Source organism: Cebus imitator, unplaced genomic scaffold (genome assembly GCF_001604975.1).
Source record: "Cebus imitator isolate Cc_AM_T3 unplaced genomic scaffold, Cebus_imitator-1.0 Scaffold0, whole genome shotgun sequence".
Classification (NCBI taxonomy): Eukaryota; Metazoa; Chordata; class Mammalia; order Primates; family Cebidae; genus Cebus; species Cebus imitator.
This window is the reverse complement of record NW_016107315.1, coordinates 2,983,663-3,008,274: the sequence shown is the minus strand read 5'-3', so window position 1 is coordinate 3,008,274 and position 24,612 is coordinate 2,983,663. Positions and strand designations below refer to the sequence as shown.

At 38.0% G+C, this 24,612-nt stretch overlaps 1 protein-coding gene across 7 annotated transcripts in view; it reads left to right on the top strand.

Annotated features, from left to right (window-relative positions):
• Positions 1-24,612, top strand: part of DOCK3 (dedicator of cytokinesis 3) — a 682,827-nt gene that overhangs the window by 422,613 nt on the left and 235,602 nt on the right. For all 7 annotated transcript variants that reach the window (XM_017497238.2, XM_017497162.2, XM_017497072.2 and 4 more), the window contains 2 exons: positions 1,558-1,599; positions 2,525-2,679. In XM_017497238.2, coding sequence (XP_017352727.1) covers positions 1,558-1,599; positions 2,525-2,679 — 197 coding nt within the window. The remainder of the gene's footprint in view (positions 1-1,557; positions 1,600-2,524; positions 2,680-24,612) is intronic.

Sequence of the window (24,612 nt, the reverse complement as noted above, 5' to 3'; positions counted from 1 at the left end):
GGCCAGTATCCTTGATAAATACAACACAGACACAAAAATCCTCAGCCACATGTCAAAAAGATTATAAACCATAATCAAGGGGATTTATCCCAGTGATGCAAGCATGGTTCAACATGTGCAAATCAATCAGCGTGATACATTACATTGACAGAATTAAAGACAAAAACCATATCATCATTTTAATAGGCACAGGAAAAGCATTTGATAAAATTTAACATCTTTTCTTGTTAAAAAACTCTAAACAATTAGGCATAAAGGGACAATACCTTAACATAAATGCTATGCATGACACACCCAGAGCTGACATCACACTGAATGGGGAAAAGCTGAAATACTTTCCCCTAAGACTGGAACAAGAAAAAGATGGCCACTTTTAATTCTCCTATTCAACATAGTACTTGAAATCCCAGCCAGAACAAGCAAGCAGAAGAAAGAAATAAAAGGCATCTAAATTGGAAAGGAGGAAGTCAAATTGTTCATCTTTGTAAATGACATAATATTATATATAGAAAAACCTAAAGATTCTACTAAAAAACTCATATAACTTGGAGATAGAGAATAGAATAATGGTTACCAAAGGTTGAGAATGATGGGGTTGAAGAGAGGTTGGTCAGTGAATACAACATATAGCTAGAAGGAATAAGTTCTAATGTTTGATAGCACAGTAGGGTAAGTGTAGTTAACAGTAATTTATTGTACATTTCAGAGTAGCTAGAAGAGAAGATTTGAAATGTTCCCAACAGAAAGAAATGATAAATGTTTGAGGCAATTACTATACTTCATATCCTGATTTGATAATTATACATTGTATGCATGTATCAAAATATCACATATACTTCACAAAAATTTCAAAATATGTATTAATTTAAACATTTTTTAAAAATTCAAAAATCTGGTATCCTCATTTCTGCACTCAGGTCCCTAACTTCTGTATCATACTGATGCTCATTATGTAATTTGAGCCTTACAATAACTTTGTAACAAAGATAATACAGACTCTTAATCTGAATTTTATATTCAGGAGAATATCTCTTAGAGAGACTAAGTAATTTATTTGAAATTTCACAATCTTTGAGTGGGATAGCTTGAACTAGAACCTGCTTCTTCTAATTTCAGCCAGCCAGCAGCAAAGGAACAGCATGGAGAGGTGTTTAGGAGGGAGCCCTTTATTGTTAAAAGGCATCAGTGTGGAAAGTCTGAAGAGGCTGGATCAGGCAGCTCAGAAAGTGGTATAGTATGTGGAAAGGACAGTGGCAAAGCAGAAATCTAGTAGCAGGCACCCATTTGTGGCTTGTCTGTTAGTCAGATCTGGAAGGGCTCAGGTTTGAATCTGGACTTTACCACTTTCTTGCTATCTGACCTTCAGCAAATCACTATCTTACTCTAAGCCTTAATTGTCTCCACCAAATGTGAATAACACTTATTTTACAAAGTTATTAGAATCAAATGAGATCATGAATATAAAAGGCATAGCAGACTTCCCAGCATATAGAAAGTTCTTAATAAAGTTTAATTTCTTTCCCTGTAGAGTTTATTTTTCTTTCCTTCTTTCCATAGCATTTATCTAGCCGGCAGAGTGTACAGCAAAGCACATCCCAGGTAAGCAGCTTTCCTGGGTCTTCCGGTCTTTCCTCTCAACTTTTTCTTTTAAGAGATTACGACATATGAATACACCAGGAAATGACAGACGCCACTTACTTCTTGACTGTGTGGTGTCTTTATCTGAGGAGCCTTGACCTCTAAACAGATTTGGCCAGACTGTACTTCTACTATGCAAATTTGCATAAGCACAGTTAAAGCAGACTGAGACTAAAAAGAGTCAGTCTGGAAGAAAATAAAAATGTTATTTAGAATGGTAACTATTACCTGGTAACAGTGTAAACCAAGTGCATTGGGGTCATGATGGCATTTCTTAAAAATGAGTGACAATCGTTTCCTGGGCCGGGCATGGTGGCTAATGTCTGTAATCCCAGCACTTTGGGAGGCCAAGGTGGGCAGATCACCTGAGGTCAGGAGTATGAGACCAGCCTGGCCAACATGGTAAAACCCCATCTCTACTAAAAATACAAAAATGTAGCTGGGCATGGTGATAGGTGCTGTAATCCCAGCTACTTGGGAGACCGAGGGAGGAGAATTGCTTGAACCCAGAGCCAGAGGTTACAGTGAGCTGAGATCACGCCACTGCACTCCAGCCTAGGTAGCAGAGTGAGACTCTGTCTCAAAAAAAAAAAAAAGAAAGAACTTGGTTTCTTGGAGAATTAAGATGTTTGTCTCACCTGGTGGAGATTTTTAATTCGCTTGTAAGTTGGAATTACTGTCCCTGTTTACTCCCAGCTCCTTGCTTGCCCCACTCAACCCAAGTCTGTTAATGCAGCATCACATACAAGCAGAGAAAACATCTTGAGTTTCTCAAAGTCTCCTTCAGTAGTGTGAAAAGAGTTTGTAATTTAGTTTCCACCTTTTAATGATCAATATCGAAAATAACTAAAATAGAAATCACTGGGTTTTTTTTCTTCCTCATTAGGTAGATACAATGCGCCCACGTCATGGGGAAACCTGTCGGATGCCAGTGCCACATCACTTCTTCCTCAGCCTGAAGAGTTTCACTTACAATACTATTGGGGAAGATACTGATGTCTTCTTTTCCTTATATGACATGAGGGAAGGCAAGCAGATCAGGTGAGAGTCACTAGAAATTCTGGTGAGTGTGATTCTATGTTAGGATGATATGGATCATAGGCATCTCTGGCTGTCAGAGAAGGTAGATGCACAGAGGAGGCAAAATAAGATAAAGTAACTTCATCTCATTAGCTAAGAGTTTGGCCCCATTTCCCAGTGTGCCCTTAAGTCATCTAAACCATACAATGAATGGGTGGCCCCCTTTTTTATGCCTTTTTCCACATAGAAGCTCAAAATCGAGTCTTGGTTATCACCACCTCACAGAGAGAAAAGGAAACATTTCTTTAATGCCACAGAAAAGGCATAGGAAAAACATAGACCCAAGCAAATGCAGCAGAGACACCCTGCTCCAGAGTGCAGAAAGTCCTGGGCCTTGACTTGCTGCATGTGGAAGAGAAGGTTTGCAGAGAAAGGGGCTGATGGTGTCTTGTCTGGGCAGCCCATGACAGGAGAGCATCTTCTAGGCAGAAGGGAAGGCTGGGCTGCCTTTGTCTTGTCTCTTTGCCTTGGATTGGAAGAGAGGCAACAACAGAAGGGGCTAACATGGAGTAGGCTATGTATCTTGGCAGAACAGTAAAGCTCTTAAGCATAAGCAACTTCAGCAGTGCTTTCTCCTTTCTAGAGGAGGGGAATAATTAAGGAGACTCTAGGCGTACCTTCCTGTAGAGGTCAGCAAGGCTCTGATAATGCTGGATGATTTTTGCAGCCAACATGGAATTTTAGAGTCCAGATATTTTTCTGTGGTAATCTTCTAATTGGGGCAGAAAGAAAATAAATGTTGGGTTTCTTTTATATTGCTTGGGAACTTCTTGTGTTAGGAGTGTTTTATGGCTTTTACTTGCTTTATTTTAATACTTACAATTTGAAAGCAGCTTTTTCACTTTTCGATTATACATTCCATGTGGGAAAATTAAAAATAGAAGTTACAACAGAATGCAAAAGAAAAACAGTTAATTTGCATGCCCCACAGTGCCTCTGATCTTGACAAAAATATTAATACACTATGCGTTACTTTGGCATAGGAATAAAATGATGCACATGTGGATTTTTCTTATCACCAATAGCTCCTAGTATGTGCCTTTGGGAAAGTTATTGTAGAGAAGGTAGTAGTGGTATTGATGACAGCTAAAACTGTTGCACGTAGACAAGATTACAGCCCAGGGCTGTGTGAACATAGATTCTGGCTGCTCTTACTTTCCTACTTGCCAGAGGTGGTTTGTAAACTTTATTTGTATGTGTGTGTGTGTACAAGTGTGTGTGTATGTGTGTGTAAAAATCCTTTCCTCAAGCTAAATTTTATGAGAAAGTCACATATATGAAACATAAAACTATTGCATTATTGAGGGGGGAGGAAAGATAACAGGAATGTCACTATCTTCCTACACCCACCCAGTGTGTGGGACCACTGAAAGTCTGTGGGTTGTACTTTGAAAACCAGAGCATACTGCTTTGTCATCTTTGAGTGCAGGGACTGTGTTCTCCCTCCATAATCCCAGCACCCAACACAGTACCGGTGCCCAGTACACATTTATCAGGCTTGCTGAATAGGGAAGATCCAGCCACAGCATAACCACCTCACTGATCTGGTTTGTAATCTGTCGGGAGATCACCAGTTCACCAACTATTTTGTCTTTACACTTTAGCCTCAAAAAACTATAAAGCATTTTAAAAGAAGTGTAAAAAACATTTTGTTTGTACAGTTTCTGAAAATGCTTAGGACATTAAAAAATTCCTAGACATTAAAGAGAACAAGAAAGCTATAAGTTTTTTAGTTTAAAATGTCTACTTTCTTTAAAGAGTAAACTAATAAGAAGAATTTTAGATCTAGATCTAAAATTGATACTTTTTTAAATCTAGATCTACAATTGATAAATGTTTTTTCTTCTTTCTATTAGGATTTATGTAGTTATATAAACCCTCAAAAATTTTAGGTCATTGAATCACCAGAGAATTCTGCTTTTATTATGATTAGGTATTAAATTGTCATGTATTACTTTCTTCTTTTTCTTTTTTTCCCTAATCACTATACTACCAGGATATATATTACTTTCTCGAAGCAGTTATCAGATATCACTAAAGGTTAGGGATGTATTATATCATGTGTGCAGAGTATTGACACAGAGCAATTGGTTTCACTGTGTTTTCTCATCAAAACATCTCCTAGAGTGACTGTCTTTCTAATCAAACATTGCTGGTCTAATCTCCAAATTAAATGGTGCTAGTCTAGTATTCAGTATTGCTAAGACATTCTCATCTCATGCCAAGGAGTGCTTGTGAGCAGGGGGAGCACGTTAAAAGGAAGAGCAGATATTCCTCCACTTAAAGTCTCCTTGCTGATTCCACAGGCATACCTAGAAGGGCTAAAATGAATGATATATTGCAAACCTACATAGTGCATCCTGATATATGTTGACTGGTGAGTATTAAACGATCTACAAGGAGGGAAGCAGCAGCTGGCAGAGTCTTTGTAGCTCTGACTAGCTTTTTTGACATTTTATCATTCAGAACAGTATCGTAAATATTTAGCCATGAAATCTAAATATCTGCAACTAAGACCTTTTCCCTGAGCTTCAGGTTTCACATCCGTTTTTATACTTTCTCCTTCTTCTCTGCATTGAGCACTGTGTCCTGACAACTTCTACTTCCTAATTATCAATTACCACTCTCACTCCATCTCCACTGTACCTCCAGGTCCTTCACTTTTCTCCTCAAACACAGACTTCCAGAATCTACTGTCTTCTCACCCTACGTTCCTATCTATACCACCATCATACTTTTTTAAAAAATGCAAACTGTTAGAGGCAGTTCCCACTTATCCCAAAGCACTTGCTACTTAGCATGGCATAAAAGGCCTGACCCGGCATGTGATTCTGCCTATTTCTCCAACCTTGTTTTATGCATCTTACTTTATCCCAGTGACTAATTTGTCTTTCCCAAAACATGCCTTGCTCTTTCATTCTTCCCTACCCTTTTTGATTTGATAAACTCCTGTCTATTCTTTAAAATTCAACTTTATGAAAAACCTCCTTCGATATTCATGGGTAGAATCAAGCCCTAGGTCTTCATTGTGCCCATTAAGACACACTATTCCTAACTATATCCCATTACTAGATACCGTATTATAATTGTGTATATGCATAAAGATTTCTCCTACTAGAATGGGAACTTCCTTGTGTGTTGTTTGTACTGTTTTCTTCCTAGTACTAAGCACAGAACCTGGGATATTGGAACATTAAGTAAGTACATCTCTCAAATAAGTACCAATCAATCACCTGTAAATGAAGAAATTTTCATTTAATTTAATAATTTAACAAGTATTTACTGAAATTCTCTTTTGTGGGCCTCTTCAATAGCTGCTAGGAATCTAGAGATTAAAAAGAAATACCCCTGTCCCTGAGGAGGTCTAACAGGAAGTCCCAAAAGATGGGAAACATATTCCTGTATTTAAGTATCAAACAAGCTGAGTTGAAAAGTCAAAGAGGAAGATGCCTTGTTGACATGTGGCCAGACTTTAAGCACAATGAGAAGTCAGGGAAGAAAAAGACTCATTAAGGGACAAAAAAGCCAGACAGGACCTATGAAGAAAATAAAAGCTGAGTTAATGAGTGGCCAGGACAGATGGGGTATTAAATCACTTGTTCAACAAATATTTATTAAATATCTACCAGGTATTGTGATAGATGCCAGGGATAATGAGGTGAGAAAGAGACGTATTTTCTTATCTTCCTGGAGTTTCGTGGGCTAGTAGAAAGACCAACATTAAATACCTTATCACATAAATAAGTATGTAGATTACCAATTATGATAAGTGCTATAAAGGAAAATTCTCAAGGGTTCTGTGAAGACCTCATGTGGATTGGAGCGAGGGAATGTTGTTCTGGTGTTCAAGCTAAGCCCTAAAGTATGAGTAAGCAAAAAGAGTGGATAATGTGAACTAGGCAGAAGAAGGTCTAGAGGCAGGGAAAAACTTGATACATACAGAGAACATAGAGGAAGTCAGTGTAGCTGGAATGTTGTAAATGAGAGAAGGCTAGGATGTCCCAAAGGCAATTTGATACGCAGGACCTAGATTAAGTAAGTCCCTATGGCCATTGAAGAATTTTGAATTTTATTGTAAGTTCAAGAAGAGAAGATACTCAAACATGAGAAGCAGCAAAAGCAAAGCAGGAGTCATAAACAGTAAGGACAGCAATATATGTGTGTCGAAAAATAGGAGAGGCCATTAGAGCTAGGAAAATGTGTTAACAATAGACTTCAGGGCCTGACTGCTCACAGTCCCTTGAATACACAAAGAGCTCAGTAAATATTTGATCATAAAACAAAAGCTAGAGACGGCTTCATAGGCCTAGGAGGACAAATGTAGGAATCTAGGACCAGAAAAAGGAGAGACAAAGGGGTTTAACAAATATTTTCAGAAATAATAACTGAAAACTTCTCAAGTTTGTTGAAAAATATTATATATCCAAGAAATTCAGTGATCCTCAAGTAGGATAAATACAAAAGTGTCAATACCTAAACACATCATAAACTCTCAAAAGCCAAAACCAGAAATTCTTCAAAACAGCAAGAGAAAAATGACTTATCATGTGCAGGAGAACAATACAACTAATGCCTGATGTCTTATGAGAAGCAATGGAAAACATAAGGAAGTATAATGATTATATACCACAGGCTGAAAGAAAAGAACTGTCAACAAAGAATCCTATAGCCAGTAAAACTGTTACCTACAAAAATGAAGGTGGGCCAGGCTTGGTGACTGACGCCTGTAATCCCGCACTTTGGGAGGCCGAGGTAGGTGGATCACTTGAGCTAAGGAGTTTGAGACCAGCCTGGGCAACATGACAAAACCCCATGTCTATAAAAAAATAATGAAAGTTTTTTTAAAAAATGAAGGTGCCAGGTGCGGTGGAACCTATAGTTCTAGCTACTTATGAAGTTGACACAGGAGAACCGCTTGAGCCTAGAAAGTGAAGGTTGCAGTGAGCTGACATCACACCATTGCATTTCAGCCTACAAAAATGGATGGACTGGGTATAGTGACTCACCTGTAATCCTAGTACTTTGGGAGGCAGAGGTGCGTGAATTGTTTGAGGCCAGGAGTTTGAGATCAGCCTGGTCAACATAATGACGCCCCATCAAATAAAGTTTTTAAAAAAAATTATGGTACCCCTTACCTCACACCAAATACAAAATTAACTCAAAATGAATCAAATATCTGAATGTAAGGAGTGAAAGCTATAAAATGCTTAGAAATAAACAAAGGAATAATTCTTCATTACTCCTCTATTTGAATCCTCCTCATGGACTCCTCCTCATATAGATCTGGTGAAAGAGTCTTAGATATGATATCAAACATAAGCAACAACAACAAAAGATAAGTTGGATTTCATCAAAGTTGAAATTTATTGAACAATCAAGAAAATGAAAAAACACAACACAAAATTGGAAAAAATATATGTAAATAATATATTTGATATATAAGAATCTAGTATTCATAATATATATAAAGAATTATTGGCCAGGCACAGTGGCTCATGCCTGTAATCCCAGCACTTTGGGAGGCCGAGGCAGGTGGATCACCTGAAATCAGGAATTCAAGAACAGCCTGGCCAACATGGTGAAACCCCATCTCTACTGAAAATATAAAAATTAGCCAGGTGTGGTAGTGGGCACCTGTAATCTCATCTACTCAGGAGGCTGAGGTAGGAGAATTGCTGGAACCTGGGAGGCAAAAGTTGCAGTGAGCCAAGATTGCACCATTGCACTCCAGCCCTGGCAACTCCATCTCAAAAAAAAAAAAAAAAAGAAAAGAAAAAGACACATGCGTGTATATATATACATATAAATATACATATATGTGTGATATTTGTGTGTATATATACATATCTACTGTATATACATGTGTATATACAGTATATACATACTGCACACACGTATATACATACATACAATGAAATCTATTCAATGTTAAAAAGGAGGGAAATTCTGACACATGCTACAATATGGATGAACCTTGAGGACATTATGCTGAGTGAAAGCAGCCAATTACAAAAATACAAATGCTATATGATTCTGCTTATATAAGGTACCTAGGGTAATCTGATTCATAGAACCAGAAAGTAGAATGGTGGTTGCCCCACTGCTCAAGGAAATCAGACAGGGGACAAACAAATGGAAAACATTCCATGCTCATGGATAGGAAGAATCAATATCATGAAATGTCCATGCTGACCAAAGTAATTTATAGATTCAGTGCTACTCCCATTAAACTGTCATTGCCATTCTTCACAGAATTGGAAGACACTATTTAATCTTATTTTATTTTGTACATTTTTTGAGACAAGGTCTTGCTGTGACACCCAGGCTAGAGTGCAATGGCACAATCATGGCTCTCTGCAACCTCTGCCTCCCAGGCTCAAGCAATTCTCCTGCCTCAGCCTACCAAGTAAGTGGGACTACATGCGCACACCACCTCATCCAGCTAACTTTTTGTGTTTTAAGTAGAGATGAGATTTCACCATGTTGGCCTGGATGGTTTTGAACTCCTGAGCTCAGGTGAACTGCCCACCTCAGCCTCCCAAAGTCCTGGAATTACAGATGTGAGCCACCACACCTGGCCAGAAGAAACTATTTTAAAATTCATATGGAACCAAGAAAGAGCCCGAATAGTGAAGACAGTCCTAAGCAAAAGAACAGAGCTGGAGACATCATGCTACCAGACTTCAAACTATACTACAAGGCTACAGAAGCCAAAACAGCATAGTATTAGTATAGAAACAGATGCACAGACCCATGGAACACAATAGAGAGCTCAGAAATAAGACCACACACCTATAATCGTTTGATCTTTGACAAATCTGACAAAAACAAGCAATGGGGGAAAGATTCCCTATTTAACAAGTGGTACTAGGAGAACTGGCTTCAATATGCAGAAAATTGAGACTAGACCCCTTCCTTATACCATATACAAAAATTAACTCAAGATGGCTTAAAGACTTAAATGCAAAACCCAACACTATAAAAACCCTAGAAGAAAATCTAGACAATGCCATTCAGGACATAGGCATGGGCAAAGATTTCATGATGAAAACGCCAGAAGCCTTTGCAACAAAAGCAAAAATTGACAGAAGTCATCTAATTAAACCCAAGAGCTTCCACACAGCAAAAGAAACTATCATCAGAATGAACAGCCTACAAAATTGGAGAAAGTTTTTGCAATCTGTCCATCTGACAAAGATCTAATATTCAGTCTACAAAGAACTTAAACTTACAAGAAAAAAGCAACCCTATTGTGGGCAAAAGACAGAAACTGACACTTTTCATAAGAAGAGATACATGCAGCCTACAAACATATGAAAAAAAGTCATCATCTCTGATCATTAGAGAAATGCCAAATCAAAACTGCAAGGAGATACTGTCTCATGCCACTCAGAATGGTGATCATTAAAGAGTCAACAGTAGATGCTGGCAAGGTTTTGGAGAAAAAGGAACACTTCACACTGTTGGTGGGAGCAAATTAGTTCAACCATTGTGGAAGACAGTGTGGCAATTCCTTGAAGATATAGAAGCAGAAATACAATTTGACCCAGCAACCCCATTACTGGGTATATACCCAAAGGAATATAAATCATCCTATTGTAAAGATACATGCACATGTATGTTCACTGCAGCACTATTCACAATAGCAAAGACATGGAATCAACCCAAATGCCCATCAGTGATAGCTGGATAAAGAAAGTGTGATACATATGCAGCATGGGATATATATGTAGCCATAAAAAGAAATGAAATCATGTCCTTTGAAGGGACATGGATGGAACTGGTAGCTGTTATCCTCAGCAAACTAACGCAGGAACAGAAAACCAAACATCAAATGTTCTCACTTATAAGTGGGAGCTGAATGATAAGAACCCTTGAACACATTGGGGAGAACAACACACACTAGGACTTGTCAGGGTTGGGGTAGGGAGAGCATCAGGAATAATAGCTCATGAATGGTGCGCTTAATACCCAAGTGATGGGATGATCTGTGCACCAAACCACTATAGCACACATTTACTTATGTAACAGACCTGCACATCCTACATATGTACCCCAAAACTTAAAATGAAAGTTGAAGAAACATGAAAAAAAAAGAGCAACTGCATTTGACCTAGAGTCACAAGTCTGTGACTTACTATTACTTCTCTCTGTGAGAGAGAGAGAGGGAGAGAGGAGTACATGTGTGTAGTTATTAATAGTAGACATTGGCCATTTAAAGTTATTGTAACATTTTTGTTATTTTTTAAAAGTATGTTTTATAAAAATATGATATAAAACAAATATTTTTATTTTAAAATATCTATTCATAAAAATATATATATGATAAAAATAAAAATGTTTATTAGGTATGTAATAAATATCACATAAATATGTACGTTTATTAGGTAGCTTAAACATATGCAAGCACTCTACACACATTCTGTCATTTTTTTCCTTCCTACAATCCTCTAAAGCAAGTGTTATTGTGCCATATTACAATCAAGGAAGCCACATCTAAGAATATGAATGTTTAAATAACTGGTCCAAGGACACAAAGTGGATAAATGGCAGAACTGGGACTTGAAGTAATGACTGTGTAAAAAAAATTCATTATCATATGGGGACTGTCTGTACTGTCTTTGCAAATGTTCCATAAATCTAAAATTATTCCAAAATAAAAAGGTCATTTACAAAATAAAATTCATTATCTTTTTTTAAAAAAAAAAAGTCCAGGTGCAGTGGCTTACCCCTGTAATCAGTTGAGGTCAGGAGTTCAAGACCAGCCTGGCCAACATGGCAAAAACCCATCTCTACTGATAACACACACACACACACACACACACACACACACACACACACACACACAGCCAGATGTGGTGGCACATGCCTGTAATCCCAGCCACTCAGGAGGCTGAAACAGGAAAATTGCTTGTACTTGGGAGTTGGAGATTACAATTAGTTGAGATTGCACCACTGCACTCCAGCCTGGATGACAGAGCAAAGCCCTGTCCCCACCCCACCCCACCCCTCAATAAAAAAAATGGTGGTTGCTATGGTTGCCACGGTTTGAGGGAGGGAGAATGGTGGTTGCTATGGTTGCCAGGGTTTGAGGGAGGGGAAGGGGAAAGAAAAATTGTTGTTTAATGGGTATGGATATTCACTTTTCTAAGATGAAAAGAGTTCCTCTTAGAAAAGAGTTCTGGAGATTCAGTGCACAATAATGTGAATTTGTTTAACACTACTGACCCACATACTTAAAAACGATTTGATGGTGAATTTTATGTTATGTATATTTTATCACAATTAAAAAAGAGGGATGGTATAGTGATTGTATTTCTAGCAGTCCTCTCTTACAAGAAACACTAAAGGAAGCCTCTTCAACCTGAAAGGAAATGACATCAGATAACTCAATTCTACATTCACAAATAAAGAATAGAATGTCTGTCATACATACAATGGACCATGCAGAGAACAACAAAAAAGAGCTCTTCGATATGAATACATGTGGTGGTTGAAATGAAAATTTCAGTTTAAGAGTTAGTAGGTAAATTGAATAAATATAGCAGAAAATGGAACAAAACAATGCAAAAAACTAGGTAATTGGAGAAACAGTGTAGGAGATCTAGCCTTGAATAATAGTTTAGAGGTTGACAACAAAGGATATAAAGGATATTGTCAATGAAATCATTTAAGAAGTTTTTTCTCAAAATGGCAGGATCAAATTCAAACATAACAATATTAACGTTGAATGTAAATGGCCTAAATGGCCTAAATTCCCCAATCAAAAGACACAGACTGGCAAACTGGATGAACAGTCAAGACCCAATGGTGTGCTGTATTCGGAGACCCATCTCACCTGCAAAGACTCACATAGACTCAAAGGGATGGAAGAAGATCTATGAAGCAAATGGAAAGCAGAAAAAAAAAGCAGGGGTAGCAATCCTAATCTCTGATAAAATGGACATTAAACCAACAAAGATCAAAAGAGACAAAGAATGGCATTACATAATGGTAAAAGGATCAATGCAACAAGAAGAGCTATCTTAACTATATATGCACCCAAAGCAGGAGCACCCAGATACATAGGGCAAGTTCTTAACAACTACAAAGAGACTTAGACTCCTGCACAATCATAGTGGGAGACTGTTAACACTCCACTGTCAATATTAGACAGATCAATAAGACAGAAAGTCAACAAGGATATCCAGGACTTGAACACAGATCTGGACCAAGCAGACCTAATAGACATTTACAGAACACTCCACCCCAAATCCATAGAATACACATTCTTCTCAGCACCACATCACACTTATTCTAAAATTGACCACATAATTGGAAGTAAATTACTCCTTGCAAATGCAAAAAAACAGAAATCATAACAAACAGTCTCTCAGACCATAGCACAATCAAATTAGAACTCAGGATTAAGAAAAACACTCAAAACTGCATAATCACATGGAAACTGAACAACTTGCTCCTGAATGACGAATGGATAAACAGGGAAATGAAGGCAAAAATAAAGATGTTCTTAGAAACCAATGAGAATGAAGACACAGTGTACCAGAATCTCTGGGACACATTTAAAGCAGTGTCTAAAGGAAAATTTATAGCAACAAAGGCCCACATGAGACACAAGGAAAGATCTAAAATCAACACCTTATCATCAAAATTGAAAGAGCTAGAGGAGCAAGATTTTAAAAACTCAAAAGCAAGCAGAAGACAGGAAATAACTAAGATCAGAGCATAACTGAAGGAGACAGACACACAAAAAACCCTTCAAAAAATAAATACAGGAGCTGGTGTTTTGAAAAGATCAACAAAATAGACCACTAGCTAGACTAATAAAAAACGAAAAGAGAGAAGAATCAAATAGATGCAATAAAAAACGATAAAGGGGAGATCACCACCAATTCCTCGGAAATACAAACTACCATCAGAGATTACTACAAACAGCTCCATACACCTAAACCAGTAAATCTTGAAGAAATGGATAAATTCCTGGACACTTGCACACTCCTAAGACTAAGCCAGGAAGAAGTTGAAACCCTGAATGGACCAATAACAAGGTCTGAAGTTGAGGCAGCAGTTAGTAGCCTACTAACCAAAAAAAGTCCAGGTCCTGATGGTTTCACAGCTGAATTCTACCATACATACAAAGAAGAACTGGGACCATTCCTGTTGAAACTATTCCAAACAATACAAAAAAAAGAGGGAATCCTCCCTAACTCTTTCTGTGAAACCAATATCATCCTGATACCAAAACCTGGCAGAGACACAATTAAAAAAGAAAACCACAGGCCAATATTCATGATGAACATTGATGCAAAAATCTTCAATATAATAACAGGCAAACCAAATACAACAGCACGTCGAAAAGCTTATCCACCACAAGCAAGTAGGCTTCATCCCGGGGATGCAAGGCTGGTTCAGCATACACAAATCTATAAACGTAATCCACGGCATAAATAGAACCAAAGACAAAAACCACACAATTATCTCAATAGATGCAGAGAAGGCCTTCGACAAAATTCAACAGCCCTTTATGCTAAAAACTCAATAAACTAGGTATCGACGGAATGTATCTCAAACTAATAAAAGCTATTTATGACAAAGCCACAGACATTATCACACTAAATGGACAAAAACTAGAAGCATTCCCTTTAAAAACTGGCACTAGGCAAGGATGTCCTCTCTCACCCTCCTATTCAATATAGTATTGGAAGTTCTAGCCAGAGTAATTAGGCAAGAAAAAGAAATAAAGGGCATTCAATTAGGAAAGGAAGAAGTCAAATTGTTCTTATTTGCAGATGACGTGATTGTATATTTAGAAGACCCCATCATCTCAGCTCAGAATCTCCTTAGCTGATAAGCAACTTTGGCAAAGTCTCAGGATACAAAATCAATGTGCAGAAATCACAAGGATTCCTATACACCAAAAGACGGAGAGCCAAATCATGAGCAAACTCCCATTTACAATTGCTACAAAGCGAATAAAATACCTAGGAATACAGCTAACAAAGGATGTGAAGGACCTTTTCAAGGAGAACTACAAATCACTGCTCAAGGAAATAAGAGAGGACACAAACAGATGGAGAAACATTCCATGCTCATGGTTAGGAAGAATCAATATTATGAAAATGGCCATACTGCCCAAAGTAATGTATAGATTCAACGCTATCCCCATCAAGCTACCATTGACCTTCTTCACAGAACTGGAAAAAACCACCTTAAACTTCATATGGAACCAAAAGAGAGCCCTCATAGCCAAGGCAATTCTAAGCAAAAAGAGCAAAGCTGGAGGCATCATGCTACCTGACTTGAAACTACACTACAAGGCTACAATAATCAAAACAGCATGGTACTGATGCCAAAACACAGGTATAGACCAATGGAACAGAACAGAGGCCTCGGAGGCATTGCCACACATCTACACTATCTGACCTTTGACAAACCTGACAAAACAAGCAATGGGGAAAGGATTCCCTGTTTAATAAATGATGTTGGGAAAACTAGCTAGCCATCTGCAGGAAGCTGAAACTGGACCCTTTCCTTACACCTTATACAAAAATTAACTCTAAATGGATTAAAGATTTAAACATAAGACCTAACACCATAAAAACCATAGAAGAAAACATAGGCAACACCATCCATGACATAGGCACAGGCAAGGACTTTATGACTAAAACACCAAAAGCAATGGCAACAAGAGCCAAAATAGACAAATGGGATCTAATTAAACTCCAGAGCTTCTGCACAGCAAAAGAAACAATCATTAGAGTGAACAAACAACCAACAGAATGGGAAAATTTTTTGCTATCTATCTGTCTGACAAAGGACTAATATCCAGAATCTACAAAGAACTAAAGCAGATTTACAAGGAAAAAACAAACCAACTCAAAAGTGGGTAAAATATATGAACAGACACTTTTCAAAAGAAGACATATATGCAGTCAACAAACATATGAAAAAATGCTCATCATCATTGGTCATTAGAGAAATACAAATCAAAACCACATTGAGATACCATCTCACGCCAGTTAGAATGGTGGTCATTAAAAAAACTGGAGACAACAGATGCCGAAGAGGATGTGGAGATAAAGGAACACTTTTACACTGTTGGTGGGAGTGTAAATTAGTTCAAGCATTGTGGAAAACAGTGTGGCAATTCCTCAAGGATCTAGAAATAGAAATTCCATTTGACCCAGCAATTCCGTTACTGGGTATATACCCAAAGGATTATAAATTGCTCTGTTATAAAGACACATGCACACGTATGTTTGTTGCAGCGCTGTTCTGGATAGCAAAGATCTGGAACCAACCCAAATGCCTATTGATAGATTGGACAAAGAAACTGTGGCACATGTACACCATGGAATACTAGGCAGCCATAAAAAATGACAAGTTCGTGTCTTTTGTAAAGACATGGATGAAACTAGAAACCATCATTCTCAGCAAACTGACACAACAGCAGAAAGCTAAACACCACGTTTTCACTCATAGGCAGATGATGAACAATGAGAACACTTGGGAACAGGGCAGAGAACAACACTCACTGGGCTAGGTGCGGGGGGTGTGGAAGAGAGGGGAGGAATAGCAGGGAGGGGGGCTGAAAGGATGGGGAGGGATAACACCAGGAGAAATCCCTGATGTAGACAACGGAGTTGGGGGTGGGCAGGGGGGATGGAGACAGCAAACCACCATGGCATGTATGTATATTTGCAACAATCCTGCAGGATACAGGATGTGCACATGTACACCAGAGCCCAAAATACAATAAAAAATAAAATAATAAAAAATAAAAATTTAAAAAGAAGTTTTTTCTAGACTTTTAAGATGCAAATTTCCAGTTCTAAAAACTTATTAAGTATGCAGACACTGGATAAAAATACATCCACATCAAGGCATGTAGCATAAAATTTTAAATCACTGATGACAAATACTATAGGCTTCAAAACTGAGAAAAAAAGAAAACCCAGGTTTTATACAAAGCATCAATAATCAAAACTATCAAACTTTTATACAGCAATAGCAAATGATAGGAGTTCAATTAAAATCCTGATGAAGGATTTTTCTAACCTAGAATTCTTTACTATCTATCATATCCGTGTAAAGGTACAATAAAGACATTTTCAGACATACCAAGCTTTTAAAAGTTTATTTCTCAAATATTCCTTCTCAGGGAGTTGCCGGAGGATGTGATCTTCCAAAAGTAAAGGAATAAATGAAGAAACAGAAAAGACTTGAGATCCAGGAAAATAGATATGTCAGGATGATGGTGAAAAGAAATCTCAAGATTTCTGCTGAGTAGCATACCTTGGGATTGACTGGTCAATATTTGAACAGGGTTAAAATGCTCTGGAAAAGATTTCTTTGAGAAGATGAAACTGGTAGAACACCTGGTTTGTTTAGATGTATTGAAAGGAGAGGAAATTTACGTGACCAAAGGAATGTGTAGAGTTTAATTATTAGAGTCCTTTCTAGGCAAGTAGTTTTTAAAATGACATTTATTAGTGCCGTAGGCTGTTAGAACAGAATATCATAGACTGCATAACAGCAAGCATTTATTTCTCACAGTTCGAGAGGCTGGGAAGTTCAAGGTTAAGGTGCTGGCAGAAATGGTGTCTGGTGAGGGCATTCTTCCTGGTTTTCAGATGACCATCTTCTCATTGTATTTTTACATGGCTAAGAGAGAAATAATCTCTCTCATGTTTCTTCTTATAAGAGTTATGATCCCATTCATGAGGGTTCCACCCTCATGACGTTATTACCTTCCAAAGACCCTACCTCCTAATACTTTGGAGGCTAGGATTTCAGCATATGGGAAGGACACAAACATTCAGTCCCTCATCATTCTCCCACTGACCTCCCAAAATTCATGTCCTTCTCAATAAAAAATACATTCATTGTATCTCAAGAACCCCAGTGTCTTATGTGTTCCAATGTCAACTCAGTAGTCTAAAGTCCAAAGTCTTATCTAAATATAATCTAAATGTACTTGTAGGTGAAATTTGAAGTGCAGTTCTTACTCAGGCAAAAATTCTCCTCCAGCTGTGAGCCCATGAAATTAAATAAGTTATATGCTTCAAAAATGGTGGGACAGGCAATAGAATAGACATTTTCATTCCAAAAGGGAGAAATAGAAAAGAAAGAAGGGGTGGCAGGTCTCTGAAGCAAGACCAAAACCTAGCAAGGCAAACTCCATGAGATCTTTAAAAGTTGAGAATAAACCTCTTTGGCTTCATGTGCTGCCTTCCAGGACCTCTGTTCTATTATGTGAATTTTCTTATTCACAAGAGGACTATTGTGTAACTAGCTTATTTTCTCTATACCACTGGTGTGCCTGCTAATGTATTTGGCTTTCTCTCTGGACCTCTACAAGTTTAGCAGTCTTCTAAAGCCTCAGGGCTCTGATGATTGATTTCAGCATTCAGCTAACTTTCCCCAAGTAGTCTCCTCCATGCCACGCTTTTTTCTACTATGTCTTGAGGGTACAAAGCTGTCCTCAGAAACTTACTTTTCTTGATTATCACATAAAAACACTATTTAGCCAACACAATTTTATTTGCATGGATGTTGTGCAGAGCAAGCTTACAAAGTCCCATTCCTTTTTTTTTTTTTTTTTTTTTGAGACAGTTTCGCTCTTTTGCCCAGGTTGGTGTGCAGTGGTGAGATCTCAGCTCACTGCAACCTCCGCCTTCCAGTTTCAAGCAATTATCCTGCCTCAGCCTCCCAAGTAGCTGGGGTTACAGGTGCCCGCCACCATACCCAGCTAATTTTTGTATTTTTAGTAGAGATGGGTTTTCACCATGTTGGCCAGGCTGTTCTCAAACTCCTGACCTCATAATCTGCCCACCTTGGCCAAAGTGCTGGGATTACGGGCATGAGCCACCATGCCAGGCCGAAAGTCCCATTCTTATTCTCTTGGAATTTATTCAGCAATTCAAGATACCCTTGTTTAAACTTTTTCTTGAAAATCAGCTGCTTCTATAATTGAAATAGAGGGCTCTACCTGAGAGTTAAGCATTCTACCCAAATGAGATAATCTGCCTCTGTGAGGGGGGCCCTGGAGATAAATTTTATTTTAAAACGATGAGTGAGCACTTTTTTATGAGAGCAATGAGTTTTGTTTCCCTCTGCAAAAGAGGTTATGTATGTAATGCAGCTGGAGCTTATCTGTAGGAGCTTAAGCAGTCCACTAATAGTCCTTTGACGCAAGACCCCATGATATCGTCTAGCCTGTCTTAACTTGGTCCAGGATATAGACTCCAGCTCACTAACCAACATTTTCACAAGGATTTTCTGTGAGTATCAGCAGAAATAAGAGAGGAGCTAGTACCTTGTCTCTGGTGACTCTTAACATCACTGTCTTTCTTTTTCTACCCTGCTCTCTGGTCTGTCATTGTCAGTATACATACATTCCCTGAAAATTGCAAGGGTCTAGAGAAATTAAAGATTAGTGTTCTTTCTTCTTTTCTGTTTCTCACACATCAGCAAAGAAAGCTAATGATTTCTGTGACCTATGGATAAGGAGGCCAACAAATGGATGCTTAAGTGAAACTTCATAATCCTGTTGTCCTGAAAAGTTTTTCATCAGTATATTTTCTTACATAACTCAAAATTGAAAATATAGACAGAACGAATATTTCATACTATTGGTCAAGCTATCTTGACATGCTTTTACATATATGCCCAACACATCAGTTCTTACTCGGAAGCATTAAAGTAAAAGTCTTTTGAGAGATGACAAGGTGAAACTTTTACTTTAGATATATACTTTGACCTGTAATCAAACCTGCCTTTTTCATCTGAGAATAAGACCAGAAACTGCTGTTCTGTACATGCCATCTCTCATTATGTCCTGAGTCTAGCTGTTAGGCTGTAGAAAATTTTTAATGTATCATCCTACAGAGTCTGGATAAAAACAATGAAAGAAATGATCAGGTTCTTTAGAAAGTTTCACATTGTTTACAAGAAATTTGACTTCCTCTCTGCCTAAAGCATAATACGTAGGACAAAATAGAGCAGAATGACTGAACTTCTGATATATCAAAAAATCCTCTGTCAGGTGTGGAGAGTTAAGTGAGATCAGAGGTAGAAGTTATAGTGTTTAGTAAAGTCACTTATTTATGCACCAAATGTTTATTTTTATACCTGCTATGTACTTTTGCTGTTATAGGCTCCAGTGATAAAACACACAAAAATTCATGTTCTCACGACGCTTACATAATAGGGAGAGACAGTAAATAAAAATTAGGAAATTATATTATATTTGAAGGGATAACTGTTAAGGAATAGAAAAAGTAAAGTATAAGGGAGATTTGCTATGCTAAATAAGATTGTCAGGGTAGGCTTTACAGAGAAGGTAAACCTACAATGGGGCTACTTTCCAGGAAAGAGACCTCATTTCTCCATGCTTTCATCCTTTGATCTCTAAATGATTTCCAAATTAATGAGGTGGAACCAAAGGATCAAATTACAGGCAGCCATGTCACTCTTAGTTACTTAAGGATAAAGAAACTAGATAGAAAGACTTTGCAGTGACCAGATGATAGACTATGGTGGCTTGGATTCTGGCTATGTTTTAAAGGTAGAACTGTGCTTATTTTATTTCTAGTATGGTGGAGTAAACCCCTGACAGTCTGGCCCTCCTTCAGTTAACACTGGGCAAAATCCAAAAACTACCTGACAGTTCTGCCAAATGAATAAACCAGGCAGATATTGTAAGGCAGTAAAAAGTTGGAGAAAAGGACCAACATAGGGTGAATTTTCCGTTTTTGTGGTTTTGATTTGAAAGTGAGCTGTAGTCCTAGCGTAGTGTAGAGGGTCTAAAACTCTATTAGAAAACCTGCCGTATTTTTAGCCTGAGGAACCAAGAGATGGAGCCTGGGGCAAGTACGGCCACTAGAGGGAGTTCTGGAGAGAAGAGAGCAGGAAATGAGAATCTCAAATTCTGTGTATGAACTCTGCCCATGTCACTGGCTCACCTCTGAACCATGCATATCCAAGGTGGACTCAAAGCAGCTAGCAACTAAGTCTAAAAGAAAACTGTAATTTCACCCACCACAGGAGAAACGGAGATTATAGATTAAGTCTAATCAAGTTATTTCCCCATTAAAACAAAAATACTAACCTTCTTCAGAACATAACAGAATTCAGATTCTCTACAACATAACATTTACAAGGTCCAGGATAAAATCCACAAGTTATGGGATAACCAGAAAAATTAGTTACTTCAACAAAGCAATAGCTGCATTTAATTACTCTTTTTTTGACAGGATCTTGCTCTGTTGCTCAGGTTGGTTGAAGTGCAGTGGCACAATCATGGCTCACTGCAGCCTCAATTTCCTGGGCTCCAGCGATTCTCCTACTTCAGCCTGCTGAATTATTTGGACTACAGGTGCACGCCACCATGCCTGGCTAATTTTTTTTTTTTTATAGAGATGATGTCTTTCTATGTTGCCCAGGCTGGTCTCAAAACCTTGGCCTCAAGTGATTCTCGCACCTCTGCATCCCAAAATGCTGGGATTACAGGCTTGAGCTACCATGCCCAGCTTAGTCTTTTTTAGAAAATTGCAAGGCAGTAGAAATCATCAGGATGCTGAAAAGGAAAATAGGTAACTTGTGGTAGAATGATACTCCATTGTGAATAAGTTTTTCAACTTACAGTGAAAACTAGAAAATTGCCATAATATTACACACTAATTCCTCACTCTATTGCTTTTCCTTCAAATATTACTTGTGTAAGCAAACATGCTACAAAGCCTGCAGTTAGTTGGTAACATTTATCAAATGAACAAATAACATGTTATAAACTCACAAGATGGGGTTCCAGCATTAAGTCTATAGTTGCAAAAAAGACTTCATGTAGAATCCAGCTGAATTCAGATTAAGGCATTCTATGCTTTCTCCCATTTCTACTCCTGCCTCAAAGCCAGGCTCACAGAGATGGTGATTTACACAATCACTTCCACTGTGATCCCAGCATCCAGTTGGCTAAACCCCAACTTTGCAAAGTACCACTAAAGCTTTTCCAGAGTTGGGATAAAGGAAAATATGACGAAATTGAAGAAAATACAAGACTGAAGTTAACTACATTTCCTGCACTTCTTTTTAAAAGTTTTGTTATTGTTAAAATATATTTAGCTGGGGAAATTTTAACTAATTTGTGTTTCTCTGAAAACACGGTACTTGGAGAAACAAATTAACTGTAAGGCCTGTCACTGGTGTCTTTGGAGTCACAATCATTGAGGGTCTTTGAGGTTTGGTTCCCTGGCACATACTTCTAGTGACTGGAGGTGTTTCTGTCAGAGCCAGGGGCATTTCTTCATAAACGGGATTATTTTCTCTACCTTCACAAAGCAGTGTAAAACATCTGCCTGGCTGTAGATCAGGATTTATTAAAGATCATCCCAAGACAGAGCAAGATTTTAAAAACTGGACATTTTAATCTTCACATGGAAATGGAAGAACATAAGGTACTGGATCCTGTCAGCAAATCAACCAGCATATCAGGATTTGTATTTTGAGGAATGTGCTAAATGGTATTTAGAAACAAAGTCTGGATCAGTATATCAGGATTTATATTTTGACGAATGTGCTAAGTGGTGTTTAAAAACAAAGTCTGGAGACTCATGAGAGAGAATGGAAAATTGAGTGACATGTGTGTACACTTGCTGTCCATGGAGTAAGCTGTGTGGCTGTTGTTAGGGTAACTAGAAATTAACTACAAAAGAACAGAGGAAATAGTGATATAGAAATAGCACAAACAAAAGGTAGCCCTGAAACTGGATAGATCCTTTGCAGTGCATGGGAACCAGGAGTCCAATAATTATGACTCATTAGAAAAAGTTAAATGGTATGAGAGAAAAATAGGAATTTAGAATTTCAAATGTAAAATATATACAATTATGAGTTTTTAAAAATCAGTTATTGGTTAGAAAAGGAAGAATATTGTGTCTATATATAAATTCTTAATGGCATCTAGAGATATGGCTGCTGCTTTCTGAGAAGGAACACTCTAAATAGCTTTCCCTCTGAGCACGTTTAGAACAGACACCCTTGGAAATAGATTCTGCCAGTTGTTTACCTTGAACTCAATTATCATTAAAACTGCTATGCCCCTCCTACTGCAGGAAAGACACAATATGCTTTCTATAGACTCTTCGAATCAAAATTGTAACACTTTTAGTAAATATCTACCTGATTGTTGCTATTAAGTTTTGAACCTAAATAAGAAAAGATATCCTTTTCTTTCAAGGGCCTTTAATGGAACCTATAAGTATTTCGGCACCCCAAGACATAGAATGGAGAGAAATATATAGCAGATGCACTAAACCATGATAGTATAGGCCCAAGAGCTGGAGCCTGTGCTAGAATGAGACTACAGAGCAAAGTAGGTGACATGCTCCTGCAGAATCTATTGCTTTTTGTATATAAAGGAAGGATACATTTCTTTGGCCAAGTTGGACTCTGTGAGCTTCCTGAGCTGTTTGTCCTCAGAGAAAAAAAGCTGGGAGGATATTCACTTATCCAACTACACAATGGGATAAGCCCTATTCTGAGGTCCTGCGGATATACTAGGAAGCTAGAGAGCATTATTTCTACCTATCATGGGGGATGAGGGAGAAGCAGACAAAAAAAAGATGAGTAAGTAAAATATGCAATGTGTTCAATTGTTTATATTCATATATTGTATGTATTAGGATAAAAGTAAAGCAGAAAAGGGAGCCACAACATGGAAAAAGAGGAATTTTTGATAGGATAAATGAGGAGGCAAAATGACACTCAGAAAATGGCAATTGAGTAAAGACCTAAAAGAATTGGGACAAAAATCAGGTTAATATTTTGGAAAAGAAGTTTCCAAGTACGGGGAACCACAGTAAGTGCAGAAGCTTTAGGCAGAAGAATGAGCTTGAGAACAGCAAGGAGACCAGCATCATTGAAACAAAGTGAGCAAGGACATAGAACAAAGTAGTCCATGAAGTCAGAGAAAAAAATGTCTGGCCTTGGCAAGGGAGTGCTAGAAAACTGGGGGGGTTTGAAGGCCATTGTAAATGCTTGGATTTTACTCTAAGTGAAATAAGGACTATTGAAGATTTCTGAGGAGAAGACGGACACGTTCTGACTTGGGTTTTACCCTGTTCACTGTAGTAGCCATGTTGACGTGGGTTGTGGGAAATGCAGGCAAAAACAGGGAGACCAAGAGGGAGACTAATGTAATCATAGCCGGAGAAATTTGATTTGGACCAATGCTGGCAGTAAAATCACTTTATATGAAAATAGTTATTTTTTTTAAATATTTTATCGCACATTAGGTTCTGGGGTACATGTGCAGAATATGCAGGTTTGTTGCATAGGTACATGCATGGCAATGTGGTTTGCTGCCTGCATCCCCATCACCTATATCTGACATTTCTCCCCATGTCATCCCTCCCCAACTCCCTACCTCCTGCTGTCCCTCCCCTAGTCCCCCAACAGACCCCAGTGTGTGATGCTCCCCTCCCTGTGTCCATGTGTTCTCATTGTTCAACACCCGCCTATGAATGAGAACATGCGGTGTTTGATTTTCTGTTCTTGTGTCAGTTTGCTGAGAATGACGATTTCTAGATTCATCCATGTCCCTACAAAGGACATGGACTCATCGTTTCTTATGGCTGCATAGTATTCCATGGTGTATATGTGCCACATTTTCTTTGTCCACTCTATCATGGATGGACATTTGCGTTGGTTCCAGGTCTTTGCTATTATAAACAGTGCTGAAATGAACATACGTATGCATGTGTCTTTATAATACAACCATTTATAATCCTTTGGATATATACCCAGCAATGGGATTGCTGAATCAAATGGAATTTATCTTTCTTTTTTTTTCCCATTTATTTATTTTATTGCATTTTAGGTTTTGGGGTACAT